Here is a 14,732-nt window from a genome sequence, read left to right as displayed (position 1 = left end):
GTGAGACTTTGTCTCAAAAACAAAACAGTAAGACATGACCTGGGAATGAAGTTTAGTAGTGAAGCAATGAGGGGCTAGGGATGTGGCTCAGTGGTAGAGCACCTGCCTAGAATCCCCCAGTGAGGGGCGAGGGGTGTGGCTCAGTGGTAGAGCACCTGCCTAGAATCCCCCAGTGAGGGGCGAGGGGTGTGGCTCAGTGGTAGAGCACCTGCCTAGAATCCCCCAGTGAGGGGCGAGGGGTGTGGCTCAGTGGTAGAGCACCTGTCTAGAACCCCACAGTGAGGGGGATGTACCTCAATTGTAGAACAATGTGCTAAGTATACCCAAGGAACCACCCCCACCACAAACTGAGAGTTTTCAAGCAAATTTATAATCTACTCAGGAAAGACTAAAATAGCATCAGACCACCATTCCTTTGGGTTTAGGGTAGAGGAGCACTCCTGGCTGAAAGCCACCACACCTCTGCCATGGTCCCACCGCCCCCCCCAGCACATGCAGGGCCCCTCTCACCTCCTTGTTCAATGTCTGAGTCCGTGAGGTGTGTGAGAGAGAAGCTGGCAATGTTGGCAGGAGAGATGGAAAACCTGGAGCAGGGAGACACGTGTGGCCAGCTCTGCTCTGCACTCCTGGCAGGTGGTGGGGGAGAAAAGTATTTGGAGCTTTGAAGAGAAGGCTTGGAACCCAGAAGGCTTGTTTTTGACATGAAAGGATCTGGAGAGAAGTCATCATCCCATTCAAAGCCTCCACCTGCAGTAAGAACATCACCCTGTTATCACTTTACGCAATCAATTCATGATAAGGAGCCCAGGGCATTCCGACACAAGCCACTAACAGATGGCAGAGCAGAAGTGTGTTTCTTCAGGGTCATTTAAAAACAAATGATGTTCCAACAATGTCAGCATTAGCCAGGTGTGGTAGCACACATCTTTAATCCCAGCACTTGGGAGGCAAAGATAGGAGGACCTCTTTTATGTTCCAGGCCAGCCTTGTCTACAGAGTGGGACTCTGTCTCAAAGACAAACAAGCAAAACAACAAAACACACTCCATCCCCAAATAATGTCCCTTTCCACTGCCTTTGCAACTGATAGACACAGCACAATCAAATACCTTCTTCATCTGTGGAGCTCTCCGAATTCATGCACCTGCCCAGGTAAGGTGAGCCTGAGGATGCTGCTGGGCTGCTGGGCCCAGGACCGTGTGCTTCTTCTCCACAGTGCCCCAGCTCTTTGGTGGGAGTTTCCTGAAAAGCCAAATAAATATTCTAGTTTTTAAGAGTCCAAATATCTGGCCTTACCCAGACTGATGGACTCATCAGAATGAGGTGAACTAAAGAGTTATTTACTTTATATGAGGAAGAAAGCTTCAGGACTTCAGGATTTGGAGTTATAAATGATTATGAACTGCCAAATGGATGCTGGGAACGCAGGTCCTATATAAAGGCAGCCCTGTTCTTAACCCATGAGCCATGTTTCCAGCCCCCCCACCCCCCCACCCTTATGATACAGTCTCACTATGTAGACCAGGCTGTCCTCAAACTCTAAGATATCTGCCTGCCTCTCAACTTCCAGATCGCTGGGATTAAAGGTGTGCATCACCGAGACCAGATCTTTCCAGCCCCTTTACTTTTTTTTCCTTCCTTCCTTTCTCTCTCCATACCCCACACCCCAAATAAGATTTCTCTGTGTAGCCCTGGCTGTCCTGGAACTCATTCTGTAGACCAGACTGGCCTGAAGTCACAGAGATCCACCTGCCTCTGCCTCCTGAGTACCAGGATTAAATGTTGTTGCCACCACCTGGCCTCTTTCTTCATTTTTTGAAGACAACATCTCACTATGTAACCAAGAGAGGTCTCAAACTTGCTATCTAGCTCATGCTAGCACTAATCCATTAATCCTTTCAGTCTCCTGAATCATGGGATTACAGGCCCTGTACCACTATATATGGCAAAGTCTACCATATATGGTCCCTTGAATGCAGCTCTAGCATCTGTGCAAGTTGTGTGAGATAGTCCTGAAACCTCTGAAAAGAAAACGAACAAGCAGACACAGGAGGGAAGTGCCTCAGACTCCAAAGTGGCACCCAACTGGTACTGCACGGTAGATGTGTTGCCTTCGGAATGCCCTGGCCTGGAAGGAATTGCCAGAGAAGACTTTTGTTCTGGTTCTAGGAAAAGAAGGGATCTTCTAACCCTCAGAGCAATACAACCCCAAAGTTCCTTTCTCTCCTTGTTCATGTTCTGTCCCTGTCACCCCATCTCCATGTAGTCTGATGATGATGTTTTATGATTTCCTTCATGTGTGGCAGACTTGGGCACCATCTTTCTGATTGGAGGACCAAGAAGGTGTGTGTACAGGGCTGGGATTATAGGGCTATCACCAGGGGGCATTCAAAAAAATTAACTAGACAAGTGTTGAGGAGTTTCTGGGCCTGCCCTTGAGTTGACCCCAAACAACACACCAAAGCTATGAAGACTAGACTGTGGAGGATGCAGGGGTGACACCAAGCTCCAGTATGGCCAGTGGGTACATCCAGGCCATAGACTGAAAAGAGGAACTAATACTGATACCGAAGCTCACAGGAGGCTGGCTGGAGCTTGTGGCCTGAAGCCAGCTGTGAAGGCCTAAGACAAACATAGCAACACTCTCCACCACCCTAAAAAGACAGATGCCCCACAGCATGATGAGAAGCCACAAAATCTACAGTAGCCAGGACAACCTCACTGTACAGAGGACACACTAACCCAACACTATTCCTAAGGAAGGAAGCAGATTGAATCAGAAGAGCAGATTCAAACAGCACACCTAACCCCAAGCACACCACTGAAAACAGACTCTCACGGGGCTGGGAAGATGGTTAGGTCCATAAAGTGCCTGCCACATACTAAGCAGGAGGATGTGAGTTTAGGCCCTGGGCTCCAGTATTCTCCAGCATCATGACAGCAAACACCTATAATCTTAGCAATCCCCCCACCCCCGAACTGAATTAGCTAACAAGTCCATACCAGAAAGATACAAGAAAATTTCCAATTGGAGCCAGCCAGTTGGCTCAGTAGGTAAAGGTGCCTGCTGCCAAGGCTGACGGCCTGGAGCTCTCCCTGGGACCCACAAAGTAGAAGGCGAGAACCAACTCTCCCAAATGCCTATGGCATTTGTACACCTATACATACACACACTGAACAGAGAAGTACGTGGGAAAATTGAGGGATATGTTCCATGGGTAAAGGTGCCTGCCACCAAGCATGATGACCCAAGTTGGATTCTCAGGCTTCACACAGAGAAATGACTCCTCAACTTATTCTAAGTCTTTGGTGGGTCAGAGAGAAAGTCTTAAGGAAAATGAAAAAAACAATTTGAGCTGGATGGAAATAAAAGGACAACATATTTCAAATTTGTGGAAAGCAGCTATAGCTGCAAGAAGGAGCTTATACCATTAAAGTCTAATGGAAAAAAGAAGTCTCAAGTCCCTAAGCTTTCACCTTAAGAATCTAGAAGAAGGGGCTGGAGAGCTGGCTCAGCAGTTAAGAGCACTGGCTGCTCTTCCAGAGGACCTGGACTGATTCCCAGCACCCACATGGTGGCTCCCAACCATCTGTAACTACAGTTCCAGGGGATCTAATGCCCTCTTCTGGCCTGTAGGCCCTGCATGTATCTAGTGTCCAGACATATATGCAGGTAAAACACCCATTAAAGAGGGGGGGGGGGGAACCTAGAAAATGAAAAGCAAAATAAAACGCAAGTGTGTAGAAGGAAACACTAAAGATGAAGCAGGAACCAATGACACTGAAAAGGGAAAAAAACAATAAACAAAACAAAACAAAACAGCCCATCCATCATGAAACCAAAGCCATTCTTTGGAGAGTTTAACAAATCTTCAGTGTTTCCAAAAGCTCTCTGAGGAAGAAGGCATTTCCCTACTCATCTTCAATCTAGTGCCAGTCTTGAAATCACAGTCAAAGACAGCACCAAACAGCAAAGCTAAACAAAGCAACAAGAGAGTCAAAACTCCAACCAACTTTACAAACAAAAGAGGCAGACTCTCTTCTAGTCCTAGGAGCCATCCTGGCTGGATAGTTCTGGAGATCCAGCTAGGGAGAACCCTGGAATCAGCAGGAGGTGGGAGGCAGCCCCCCCGCCCCCCCCATCCGCCCAGGAGTCAGGCTCAGACAGGTACATGTCTGTTTTCCACCATCCACCCAATCCCACATGAAGCAGCAGTAAATGGATGGGGTTTTGTTTGCTTACTTTTGATCTGTTGCTGACCACTGAGAGCTCAGCAAGCCAGGTGCACACTATATGGCTGAGCTGCAGCCCCAACCCTGAGAAGCTTGGTAAGGAGGAAGGTGACCAGAGTACAGCACCCCAGGGACAAAGGGGAACATTGCCTGGAAGTCTCTCTCCACTGTGGAACCCTGAGAAGCTACTTCCCAGAAGCCAAGATGAAGTCAAGGGCTTAGCTCTGAGAACTAAGCAAAACCAGAGCAAGCAGTATCAGAGACACCAAGATCCCTACACTTTCTGGCATATAGTGAGAACCATTCTTGGGCCCCATGACCTGAAAGCTTACCCACAATATGATTCAAAAAGCAAATTCAGGGTTCACATGTGATTATTAACCTCTACAACCCCAGCACTCTGGAGACCAAGGCAGGAGATGGATCAGTTCAAGGACAGCCTGAGATACAGAGTTCAAAGGCCCTGGGAGTTAACTATAAACTATTAACTCAAAGACCAGTAAATAAAGAACATGGAGGAAGGAAGGGGCTGGGGAGATGGTGCAGTTGGAATTGCTTGCCATGAAAGCCTGAGGACCCAAGTTCAATCCCTAACACCCATATAAAAAGTTAGGTGTCTGGGGCTGGAGAGATGGCTCAGCAGTTCAGAGCAATGGCTGCTCCTCCAGTGGACCTGAGCTTGATTCCCAGCACCCACATTGTAGCTCACAGCCAACTGTAACTTCAGTTATAGGGGATCCCACTTCTGACATCCTTGGAAACTAGGCATGCAAGCAACACACAGAGGTTTTTAGTTTTTAATTTAAAGCTGGGTTATTGAAACATGGAGATCCAGATTTAATTAGATACCCAGTCTCAAAAAAAAAAAAAAAAAAAAAAAAGATGGACAGCAATTGAGGAAGACATGTGGCACTGACCTCTGACCTCCACTTGTGAGCAGACATACACACACATGTACATGACAGAGGGGGAGAGGAGAGGGGAAGAGAGGAGAGGAAAGGAGGGAGAGAAAAGAGAGTTTTCCAGTTATAAGCCTGTCTACCCACCAACAGAGCACATACTAAGCCACCAAGGGTCAAAGCAGAAGGACCTTCCTGCTGCCTGCATATCATACTCTCCAGACTCACCCTGCTGCTCTGGAGTTCCCTGCCAGCAACTGTTCTAGGCCTGTACCCAAGCATTGGGTGTTACTGCCAATTGTCAGATTCTAAAATTTGGTCATCTAATTTCAGCGGGAACTCCGTTAGCAGATCCAGGAAGAATGCCCAGGACTCTCTCCCTTAACTGAATGCAAATGCCCTGTGCAAAATTAATTTCTGTCAGTTCTTGGAACATCACCAGTCTCAAATGACTTCCACATTGTCACAGTCTGCTGTCTCAACAGCAATTAAAAGACAAGACCACAAAGCTGGGCATGGTGGTGCACATCTTTAGTCCCAGCACTCAGGAGGCAGAGGAAAATGGATGTCTGAGTTTGAGGCCAGCCTGGTCTACTGCAGAGAAATTCTGTTTCGAAACATACAACAAACAATAAAATAAAATAGTCAAGCTACAGCTGTAAAGACATGGATGCTGCCCTCCTGGGAAGCCTAGTGTGCTTGTCCTGAGTTCACAGTATGCTGAGGGCATGTGGTAAAGACATCTGCTTTGCTTTCACTGCCTGCCTCGAGTGTGACAACCAGGAGCCCAGTCACATTCCAGGTGGCAGTCATTATGAAAAGTTATTTCTAAGGCTTAGAATCTCAGCACTGTGACGTGGGAGCCAAAGCACAGGTTTCTTATCAAGGGCACAGACACTGCTCCACAGGGGAAGGTGATGATGCAGATGGTGTGGATTAGTGAGGGAAAGTTGGCACAAAGAACATGGGACAAAAAGGATGGTGCCTTTTGGGGTCAGAAAACAGTATCTGTGGTAAAGCCCTAGCCAAGCAAGCATGAGGACCGGAGCACAAATCACTAGCACTCATGAAAACCAGGACACAAAATGTGAGACTGGATTCCCAGAGCAAGGTGACTGAGATGAGCTGCATCAGTGAGTTCTGAGTTTAAGTCAGAGAACCTGCCTCTCTATAATGTGGAAAGTGAACAAGGAAGACACCAGCACCAACCTCTGTCCCCAACACAGATGCATATGTGCACCTATACACATGCAAACACATATATGCAAACACTACATATATAAAAGGAAATAAAATGCTGAATTTTTAAAAACAAAAACCAAATCAGACCAGTTAGCTTCACACCTTCTTGAAATTCTTTACAAAATAAATCTGAGATACCTGGTCAAACAGGTAAACAGTGACATCATCAAAAAATGTCACTGCCTTCTTTTCCTTCTTCCACTCATCTGGCAGCTGCTCAGGAGTCTCAGTGGCTGAGGGTTTCAACAAACTCCGCAAGTGCCTGCCATCATCATTACTGACGATAATGGGCACAGGGTGCTCTGTGTCGTCTTCTGACTCAGAGCTAAGGCTGTGCAAATTGAAGGCCCGCAGGTCCTCGTCCGAGTCATCACTGTTCTCATCTTCCTCGTCTGCGTCCATCCCATCCTCTGAGAGGTCCAGCATCCCAGACACACACAGTTTGCCCAGGTATTTCCCTTCAATGTCTGGCTCCTTAAGCTTGGGGCCCTCGAAGGGGCTGGACATGGATTTATCCAGTGTGGAACTTGTGTATGCAAGGAGTTCATTGGTGTTGGTGCCAGTAGAGGCCAGGGTGCATGGGCGATCTTCCTGTGTCTCCAGGTCATCACAGCTGCTAAGTTCTGAATTCAACAAACTCAAGGGGCTATTGGCTTCATCATCCACAGGAAACGTCTCTCTGGAACCATCAGCTGGTGTGGGCTGCAACATTTCTTGTAATTCTGAGTGACAAGAATTCTGCACAGCAGACACCTCACTTTGATCTGGCTTGTTCTGTGGGGCTTCCAGACAGCTGTCTCCCATGTCAGAGCTTTCCTCTGGGACAACAGTTTCAGATGGGGACTGGTCTTTTACCAAGGCCAGGGCAGAGGCAGTTGATACTGGGACCTCCTCAGGCTTTTTATCTGGCTCTGAGTCATTATCTGAGAAGTACGCAGAGTCTCGATACGAACTCTGGGTGCCGAGTGTAAAGCTCTGAGGAGGACCTTCAGCACTCCTGTGGCCATCGCCTGCATCTGAGATGACAATGACTGGGTTGGGAGGCAAACTGTTCTGGCCACTGTCACCTGCCGCAGCCGCGTCTGAATCAGAAGCACCCTCAGATGCAGGATGCAGGGTCCACTCAGGAGACTCCAGGTTCTCTGTTTCATAACCACTGTCTGCAGGCTTATCAGGGGGCAGGAGTTTCTGAGGGGTGTGGGAGTCTAAGGACTGTAGTAATGCTTCATGGACATCTACTGAATCCAGGGAGTCTGGTGTCTCCACAGACTGTTCTGAGGTGGGGATGGGTGTTGACAAACTGTCTTCTAAGAGGCTGTCTTGGCTGGTGGAGTCCGAGGAAAGGGCAGAGGCAGCATCTTTGGGGACAGCCTTGTAATTAAGCTGACTCACAGTCTCCACAGCTACCGGACTTCTCTCCACTGTGCTGCCACTAAGCAGGTCTTCTGAAAATGGCTGATTTTGTAAATCCTGTCTAGATTCTGGAAGACTACTCCCCCTGCTACCCTGACCAGCAAGACCATCATTCACAAGGATGGAGTCTCTTTTGGTTAGGTTCAAGGCCTCCTTGCTTTGGCAAGTGATGTCTGGGGGCCCAGTGTCCTCATCATGAGACTTGGCATCAGTAGAAGGAATTTCATCTGGGGCAGCCATGGGGTTGGGGCTTAGATCCAGGCATACGGAGTCCTCAGGGACTCTGACATCTACAAATGCTTTGGTTTCTCCTACTTTCAGAACTGTATCTACGGGGCCATTAGGAGATGCTTCTTCTGTGAGTGAGGCCAGAGGTACCTGTACTTCTGGGGAGGCCTGTTGTGACATATCATCCTGAAGCATGACGCCTGTACCTTCATTCTCTCCGCTCATGTTCTCCTGTGACAGAGGAAAGCCTAGTGTATTCTCAGGACACTCAATTTCAGAACCCCGAGAGCCTCTCTGGGGTGAATCTAACAGTGCTGAGGTAAAACCTGCATTCTTAAGTTCTGTCTGAAGATCATTCACTGGCTCCTTGCTAGGCAGTGAGCCTTTCAGTAGGTTTTTCTCCTGAAGAAATAAAAAGTTTTCTGACAATTCTTGAACACTCAGTGGATCAAAGTGATCTTGGTGCAAAAGACTTTCTGATAAACACATAGGGTCCTGGTCGAAAAGCTTATGGGACTTTTCTTTGTCTGAGTGGCAGGTGTCTTTGGGGTCATCCAGGCTTGAACTCAAGGCAGCTGGCTTAAAGTCAGCTTGAACGCCATTTAGTTCCATTAGGTCAAATATTTTCTGGTGGCTGGGCAAGTCATCTGCTTTGTCAAGATCACTGAATATGTTGAAAGGGCTCCCAGAGATGCTGGCAGCATGCGAGTCCTCAGAAGAGCTGGGCTCTTTGGGGTGAGCACTGCTCTGGAAGAAATCGTCACCTGTATTGGGCTCCTCAGACACGAGGTTCTTGAGGGCCGTAAACTGGGGTGCCTCAGCTCCAACCCTTTCTGGATTATCCACTTCAGTTGTAAGCAGTGCAGGTGGATAATCCAGCCCTAAATTACTACTGCTTTTCTCTTCCAACTGGATGTAATAGTCACTCCCAACAGAGAGGTTGTGCGCGTCAAACACAGGAACCACCCCAGGGGCCCTGAGGGGTATCTCTTGGCCACTGTCATCTTGTTTCCCAGGGCCGGGATCTGAAAGTGAACTCTCAAACACTTCAACGGGGAAAAACATGCTAGAATAAGACAAGGCTTCATCTGGGTGGCCCCGACCTCGCTCATCAAAGTGGTCATGCTTGGCAGCCTCCCACACATACTCAAAGCTCAGCCCCTGGCTGGTCTCAGTCACTGTGAGGACCTCCTCCATCTCCCGACCTAGCCGGTCCCGGGCAAAGTGGTCAAGGATGGGGAAGGCTGCGCTATTTGATGTGTCCCTGCTGCTGGTGTTTGGCTTGAGAGCGGTCCACTGCTGTTCAAAGTCGACCTCTGAGTCCCTCTGGCTCTGCATCCGCAGGTAAGTGAGTAGTCGGTGCACATCTTCTGCGGCTGGCCTCTTGTCAGGAGCCAGCCAGCAGAACTGTAACACTTCATACCTGAGAGCCACACAAGGGACAATTAATTCACAGAACATAGTGATTTAAAGTAAGAAACAACCTTATTTCAGAGCCAACTCAACATGCCCTTCCCCACCAAGATCCTAACCATGGCTAGCCATGTTAAGGGCTTAACTCAGAGTGTGAGTTAAGGGGGAAGGAAAGAACATGTGATACACTCATTCTTTTTTGGTTGGTTTTCAGGACATTTCACAGTATCCAGCTATAAGCTGTCTGCCAGACCACGTGTTCTTGTCATAACCTTCCCACACAAAAAAAATTTTTTTTGGTTGTTGTTATAAGTTTTTATTGTTAATGTTTTGTTAGCATTCTAAGAACATGCAAAACAATTTTTAAAACCCTGATTCGTGTTCTAGCTTTGTATATATTTAGTTTTCATTAGCATATATTAATTTTGCACAATGATGGGTTTCACTGTGACATTTTTATACAGGTACGTTCTGTATTAGGATGATATTCATCTATTGTCTAAAACTAAGGGGCATATGAATGAAGTTGTGTGAGTGTGCACATGCAGTCTGAATGGTGTACATGGAGGTCAGGTCTATATTGGGTCCTCCTCTACTGCAGAGATGGTCCTCAATTAGTCTCCATCCTTTGAGACAGGCTCTCTCACAGAACCTGGAGTTCACTGACTCCGCTAGGTTGACTTAATTAGGCCATCAAGCCCCAAGGATCTTCCTGTTTCCACCTCCCCAGGATGGGATGACAGGCACACACTACCTACCACACTCAGCTTTTTAGACAGACAAGTGCTGGAGGTGTTAACTCAGGTCCTCCTGCTTGAGTGGCAGGCACTGCCCTGACTGAGCCCTCTCCCTAGTGGCCACCCTTGTTTTTGTAAATTACAAAGCAGAAGAAAGCTACCAACCATCTATCAGAATAAGGCTGCTCCAGCTGGGGCTTTGGGAGTTTTGTGTCCCTCTCTCTAATGACTTGATTGAGAACATCCAGGTCGGAAAGGTTTGCATAAGGCTGAGCAGCATTACTGAAGAGTTCCCAAAGTGTCACACCCAATGACCTGTGGAAAGCAAGAGGGTCATGCTAAAGTTGCTAACAACCTCATTTTTATTCCTAGTACAAGATATGCATGGAAGTGGTTATTTATCAGTAAGATCAGGATAAAACAGCTCTTAAATAATATCCCAATGGAAAAAAAGAGAGAGAGAGAGAGAGAGAGAGAGAGAGAGAGAGAGAGAGAGAGAGAGAGAGGAGGGGGAGAGCTATTTCTCTTAAAATGAGGGTGACCAGAAGGCCTTCTCATATTTACTTCATCACTGTAACTGAGCATAATAATATAATCACAGGAATTAAAAAATGACCCCTTTGACTTTAAAACTTAAAGAAGCCAGGTGGTGGTGGCCCACACCTTTAATCCCAGCACTTGGGAGGCAGAAGCAGGTGGTCAATACAGAGCAAGTTTCAGAACAGCCATAGCTGTTACATAGAAAAACCCTGTCTCAAAAAGCAAAAAACAAAAACCCACAACAAAAAGACTTCCACAAAAACAAACAAACAAACAAAAACAAACTTAAAAGGAATAAAAGGAATTAGTTGAAATAATAATAGAATATGTTAAAGCATGGCAAAATGGTTCAGCAATCCCACTGAATAATAATAAACTCTATAAAGTAATTCTAAGGAACTTTTACATGAGCAAAACCTCACTTCACAATTAGACCTGTCACCTGCTATTTTGATTACTCCTCAGCATCCTAGCTTGGGGTAACTGTCTGGTACTAGAAGAGGCCTTAGGATGATGTCACCATAGTGGGAACCCTATCTCAGTCTATCCAACTAGTTCTTATGTTATTGGTGTTGTCTTTAGATAAGATCTCACTGTGTAGATTATGTTGAAATGGAACTCATCATATAGCCTAGACTGGTTTTTAATTCATAGTGGTCCTCCTGCCTCAATTGGCCAAGTGCTAGGATTATAAATTTGTAATACCCACCACCTCTCCCCAACTTGTCCTTGCACCCTAGAGCTCTGTCCCTGTTGGAAATGCCTACCTGTTTAGCTCAAAGGAAGTACCTTTCTTTTCCTTTCCTTCACACCCTCCTAATTCTTTTCACTATTCGCTGCCATATGGGAATCTACTGGGACGTTCTCAGGGAGTCATGCATGTCATCTGGGAAGTTTAAATTTTTAAACATTTTATTATTTTATATATATTGGCATTTTGCCTGCATGCGTGTATATGCACCATTTGCATCCCTGGTGCCATGGAGGCCAGAAAGAGGTATCAGATCCCTTGGAACTAGAGTTACAGATGGAATGTGAGGGGCCATGCTGGTGCTGGGAATCCAACTCAGGTCCTCACTGAGCCATCTTTTTAGATTCTTCTGGGAGAATTTTAAACAAGCAAGTTAGGATCCGTATCACCATTTTTTTTTTTTTTTTTTTTTTTAAGTCAGGGTCTCACTCACTATACAGCCCAGGCTGGCCTGAAACTTACTATATAAACTAAGCTGGTCATGAATGTAAAAACATTTGCCTGCCTCTGTTTCCTAGTGCTGGAATTAAAGGTATGTGCCACCACACATAGCCCATATCTTTAACATTCAATGACAGAGTCAAGTTTGGCCTGAGAGAGTGGAGTTTTTCAAAAGCTCCCTGTGATTTGCTATTCTGTCTTCTTCCAGATTCAGGTGTGTGGTCATGAGACTATTCAATGCCCGCTAGGAACCTATAAGTAACAATAGCACAGAGTGGCTTTATTTGCTGTGTGCAGCCTGGTGTTCAATTTCCTGATGCTACTTTACAAGTGACTGAGCAGAGCCAGCAAATTTCACATCCAGAGGTCATTTCTCCTAAAGTGAGGAAGAGGGGGAAAAAGTCCTCACACCAGCCCAGAAAGCAGCCTCTTCTCCCTGACAGAGAACCCTCAGGAGTAAATGCAAATACTTTAAATACAAACCACTTTAAATACAAAACTGTTTAAGACACTGGCCACTGACCTTGAAGAGTTGCCAATTGTACTGGAGAAATTAACAACTCCATGTGAAATGCTAAAAGCCAAAAGGTTTGTTTGGCAGGTGGCAGAATGAGCTGCACTGCCTCCACCTGCACAGGCCCCAGTCAGGCCTGTCTCCCTGCCGCAGGTTTCCACAGCCCTCGCTCACCTCACTTCCTTCCCCTCTTCCAGTAAGACATTCTCAGACCCAAGCCCCCAGGCTCTGCCACCTCCAACTCTTCAGAGGACAAGGAAGGAAAGGAAGCACAGGCTCCCCCACTCCTTAGGCCCACAAGCCTTGTTCTTTTAGGAAAGGGTGTGTCCTGCTGCTTTCCCCACCTCCACTCTAAATTCTGCATGAGCTTCCCTCAACCACCTTGGCATGAGCAGTATGGCAGGACCAGGCACTGCTGCCAGCAACTGTTCTGACAGTCAGGAACAGGGCCAACTCTGCCTTGGGGAACACAGGCTCCATTTTCATGTCAATCATCCTGCTAAGTACAACAAAAATGCCAGTGAAGCATGAAAAAAAATCTTCTTGAAGAATCTAAGGTGGGTAAGAAGGCAGGAACTTGCAGGGTGAAGCTAGAATTTTGAGAACTAAGAACACAAAAGGCACATTTGAGCCCTGGGGCATTTATGCAAACACTTAGGCTTCTTTGTATGGTTCCTAAGGCTCCATGGAAGGAAGACAACCATGCTGAGCAGGCCAAAGCCCTGGGTCTACCCAGGTAAGGTGTCCTGCAGAAGGTTCTGCTTCAGGGCAGGTAAAAGCCAGCTCCTGAAAGGTCAGCTGCCAGATATGGAGAGACCAGGGACTAATGGGGCTCACCTACAAAGTAACCAGAGTCAGCCTTGGACAACCCTCATTATCTGAGTGGAAAATATTTCAGCTCACTACAGAGCCTGCTAGAGTAGTTCCCTGTATGTGGTAAGACACCCAAGTACCCAACAGAGGCAAATCCAGGTCCTCTGCGAGGGAGTGTGTCTCAGGATAGACTGCCATGGATTCCCACCATAAGCAAACCTAGAGCAAACAATGTTCCATCCAGAAGTGGAATGAGTAAATTGACACATCATAATTCAGTTAATAAAAATACTGATAAATTAAAATAATAATAACAACAATAAACTATGAAACCCAACAGAGAGATTTAACAGAACAGACATAGCTGAAGAGAAAATATAAAAAATAGAAGCTGGAGAGATAGCTCAGCAGTTAAGAGCACTGGCTGCTTTTCCAAAAGACCTAGGTTCAATTCCCAGTACCCACATGGCAGCTAACAACTGCCTGTAATGTCAGTTCCAGGGGATCTGACTCCCTCACACGACACAAACACAAAACACCAATGCACATAAAATAAAAATAAACCATTAAAAAATAGAAAATTAGTGAATGGAGTACATGTTCTAGAATTGAAAGGGTGGAATGCAGAGACTCAATTAAGAGATATAAGACAGAGGGAGAGCAACAACACATGTTCAATTAGCCTTTCGAAAGGAGCGAACATAAAACAGAGTCAATATTGAAAGGATACAGGCTAAAAATTTTCTAGAGCCAATGCACTTTATCACCCTATAGCTTTAAGAAAGCCAAATAAATAACAAGCAGGGGTGAGTGCATCAATCCAAACCCATACAGTTCACACTGGCACACATCACAGGAAAATAAAAATAGAAGAAAAAAGTCAGACAAGTGTTAAGCCAGCCAGAGAGAAAATGTCACATTACCTTCAAAGAATTTAGGCAGACTTACAGCTGACTTCACAAAAGCAACAATGGAAGCCAGGGGACAGTAGAATGACATCTTCAACATGCTGGGAGGAAATAACTGTCATCAAGTAAAAACACACTGAAGGGGTGAGAAAAAAACAGGCAAACGTGTGTAGACCCACACAAATGTAGTCTGTTCCCAGTAGCCTCACTAAAGCAAACCAGGAAGGACACACTTGAAGTAGACGTAGCACAACCACAGAGGAAGGTCTGAGATCAAACACAAAAATGAAAGCAGTCTTTATGTGGCCAAATCTAAATGAACACTGACATGGTGGTGCACACCTTTAATCCCAGCCCGTAGGAGGCAGATGCAGGTGGACATCTATGAGTCTGAGACCAGCCTGGTCTACTGAGTGAGTTCCAGGACTGCCAAGGCTACATAGAGAAACCCTGTGTCTTGAAGCCCCCCCCCCACCAAAAAAAAAAAAAAAAAGTAACATGGTTTCTTTTGGGGAGGGGTGGGGGGGGGCTAAAGGAAAAAATTAGAATATCTAACAATGGCATATACTTGTGTGTGTATATGTGTATGTATATGTGTGCA

General features: G+C 46.3%; 1 protein-coding gene across 3 annotated transcripts in view; it reads right to left on the bottom strand.

Moving 5' to 3' along the window:
* The window catches only part of Lmtk2 (lemur tyrosine kinase 2), an 81,737-nt gene that overhangs the window by 1,600 nt on the left and 65,405 nt on the right, over positions 1 to 14,732 (bottom strand). For all 3 annotated transcript variants that reach the window (XM_051205378.1, XM_051205377.1, XM_051205379.1), the window contains exons 10-13: positions 10,330 to 10,479; positions 6,512 to 9,437; positions 1,109 to 1,241; positions 511 to 747 (exon numbers count right to left, since the gene is read on the bottom strand). In XM_051205378.1, coding sequence (XP_051061335.1) covers positions 511 to 747; positions 1,109 to 1,241; positions 6,512 to 9,437; positions 10,330 to 10,479 — 3,446 coding nt within the window. The remainder of the gene's footprint in view (positions 1 to 510; positions 748 to 1,108; positions 1,242 to 6,511; positions 9,438 to 10,329; positions 10,480 to 14,732) is intronic.

This window comes from Phodopus roborovskii, unplaced genomic scaffold (genome assembly GCF_943737965.1).
Source record: "Phodopus roborovskii unplaced genomic scaffold, PHOROB, whole genome shotgun sequence".
NCBI lineage: Eukaryota > Metazoa > Chordata > Mammalia > Rodentia > Cricetidae > Phodopus > Phodopus roborovskii.
This window is presented reverse-complemented; position numbering and strand designations above follow the sequence as displayed.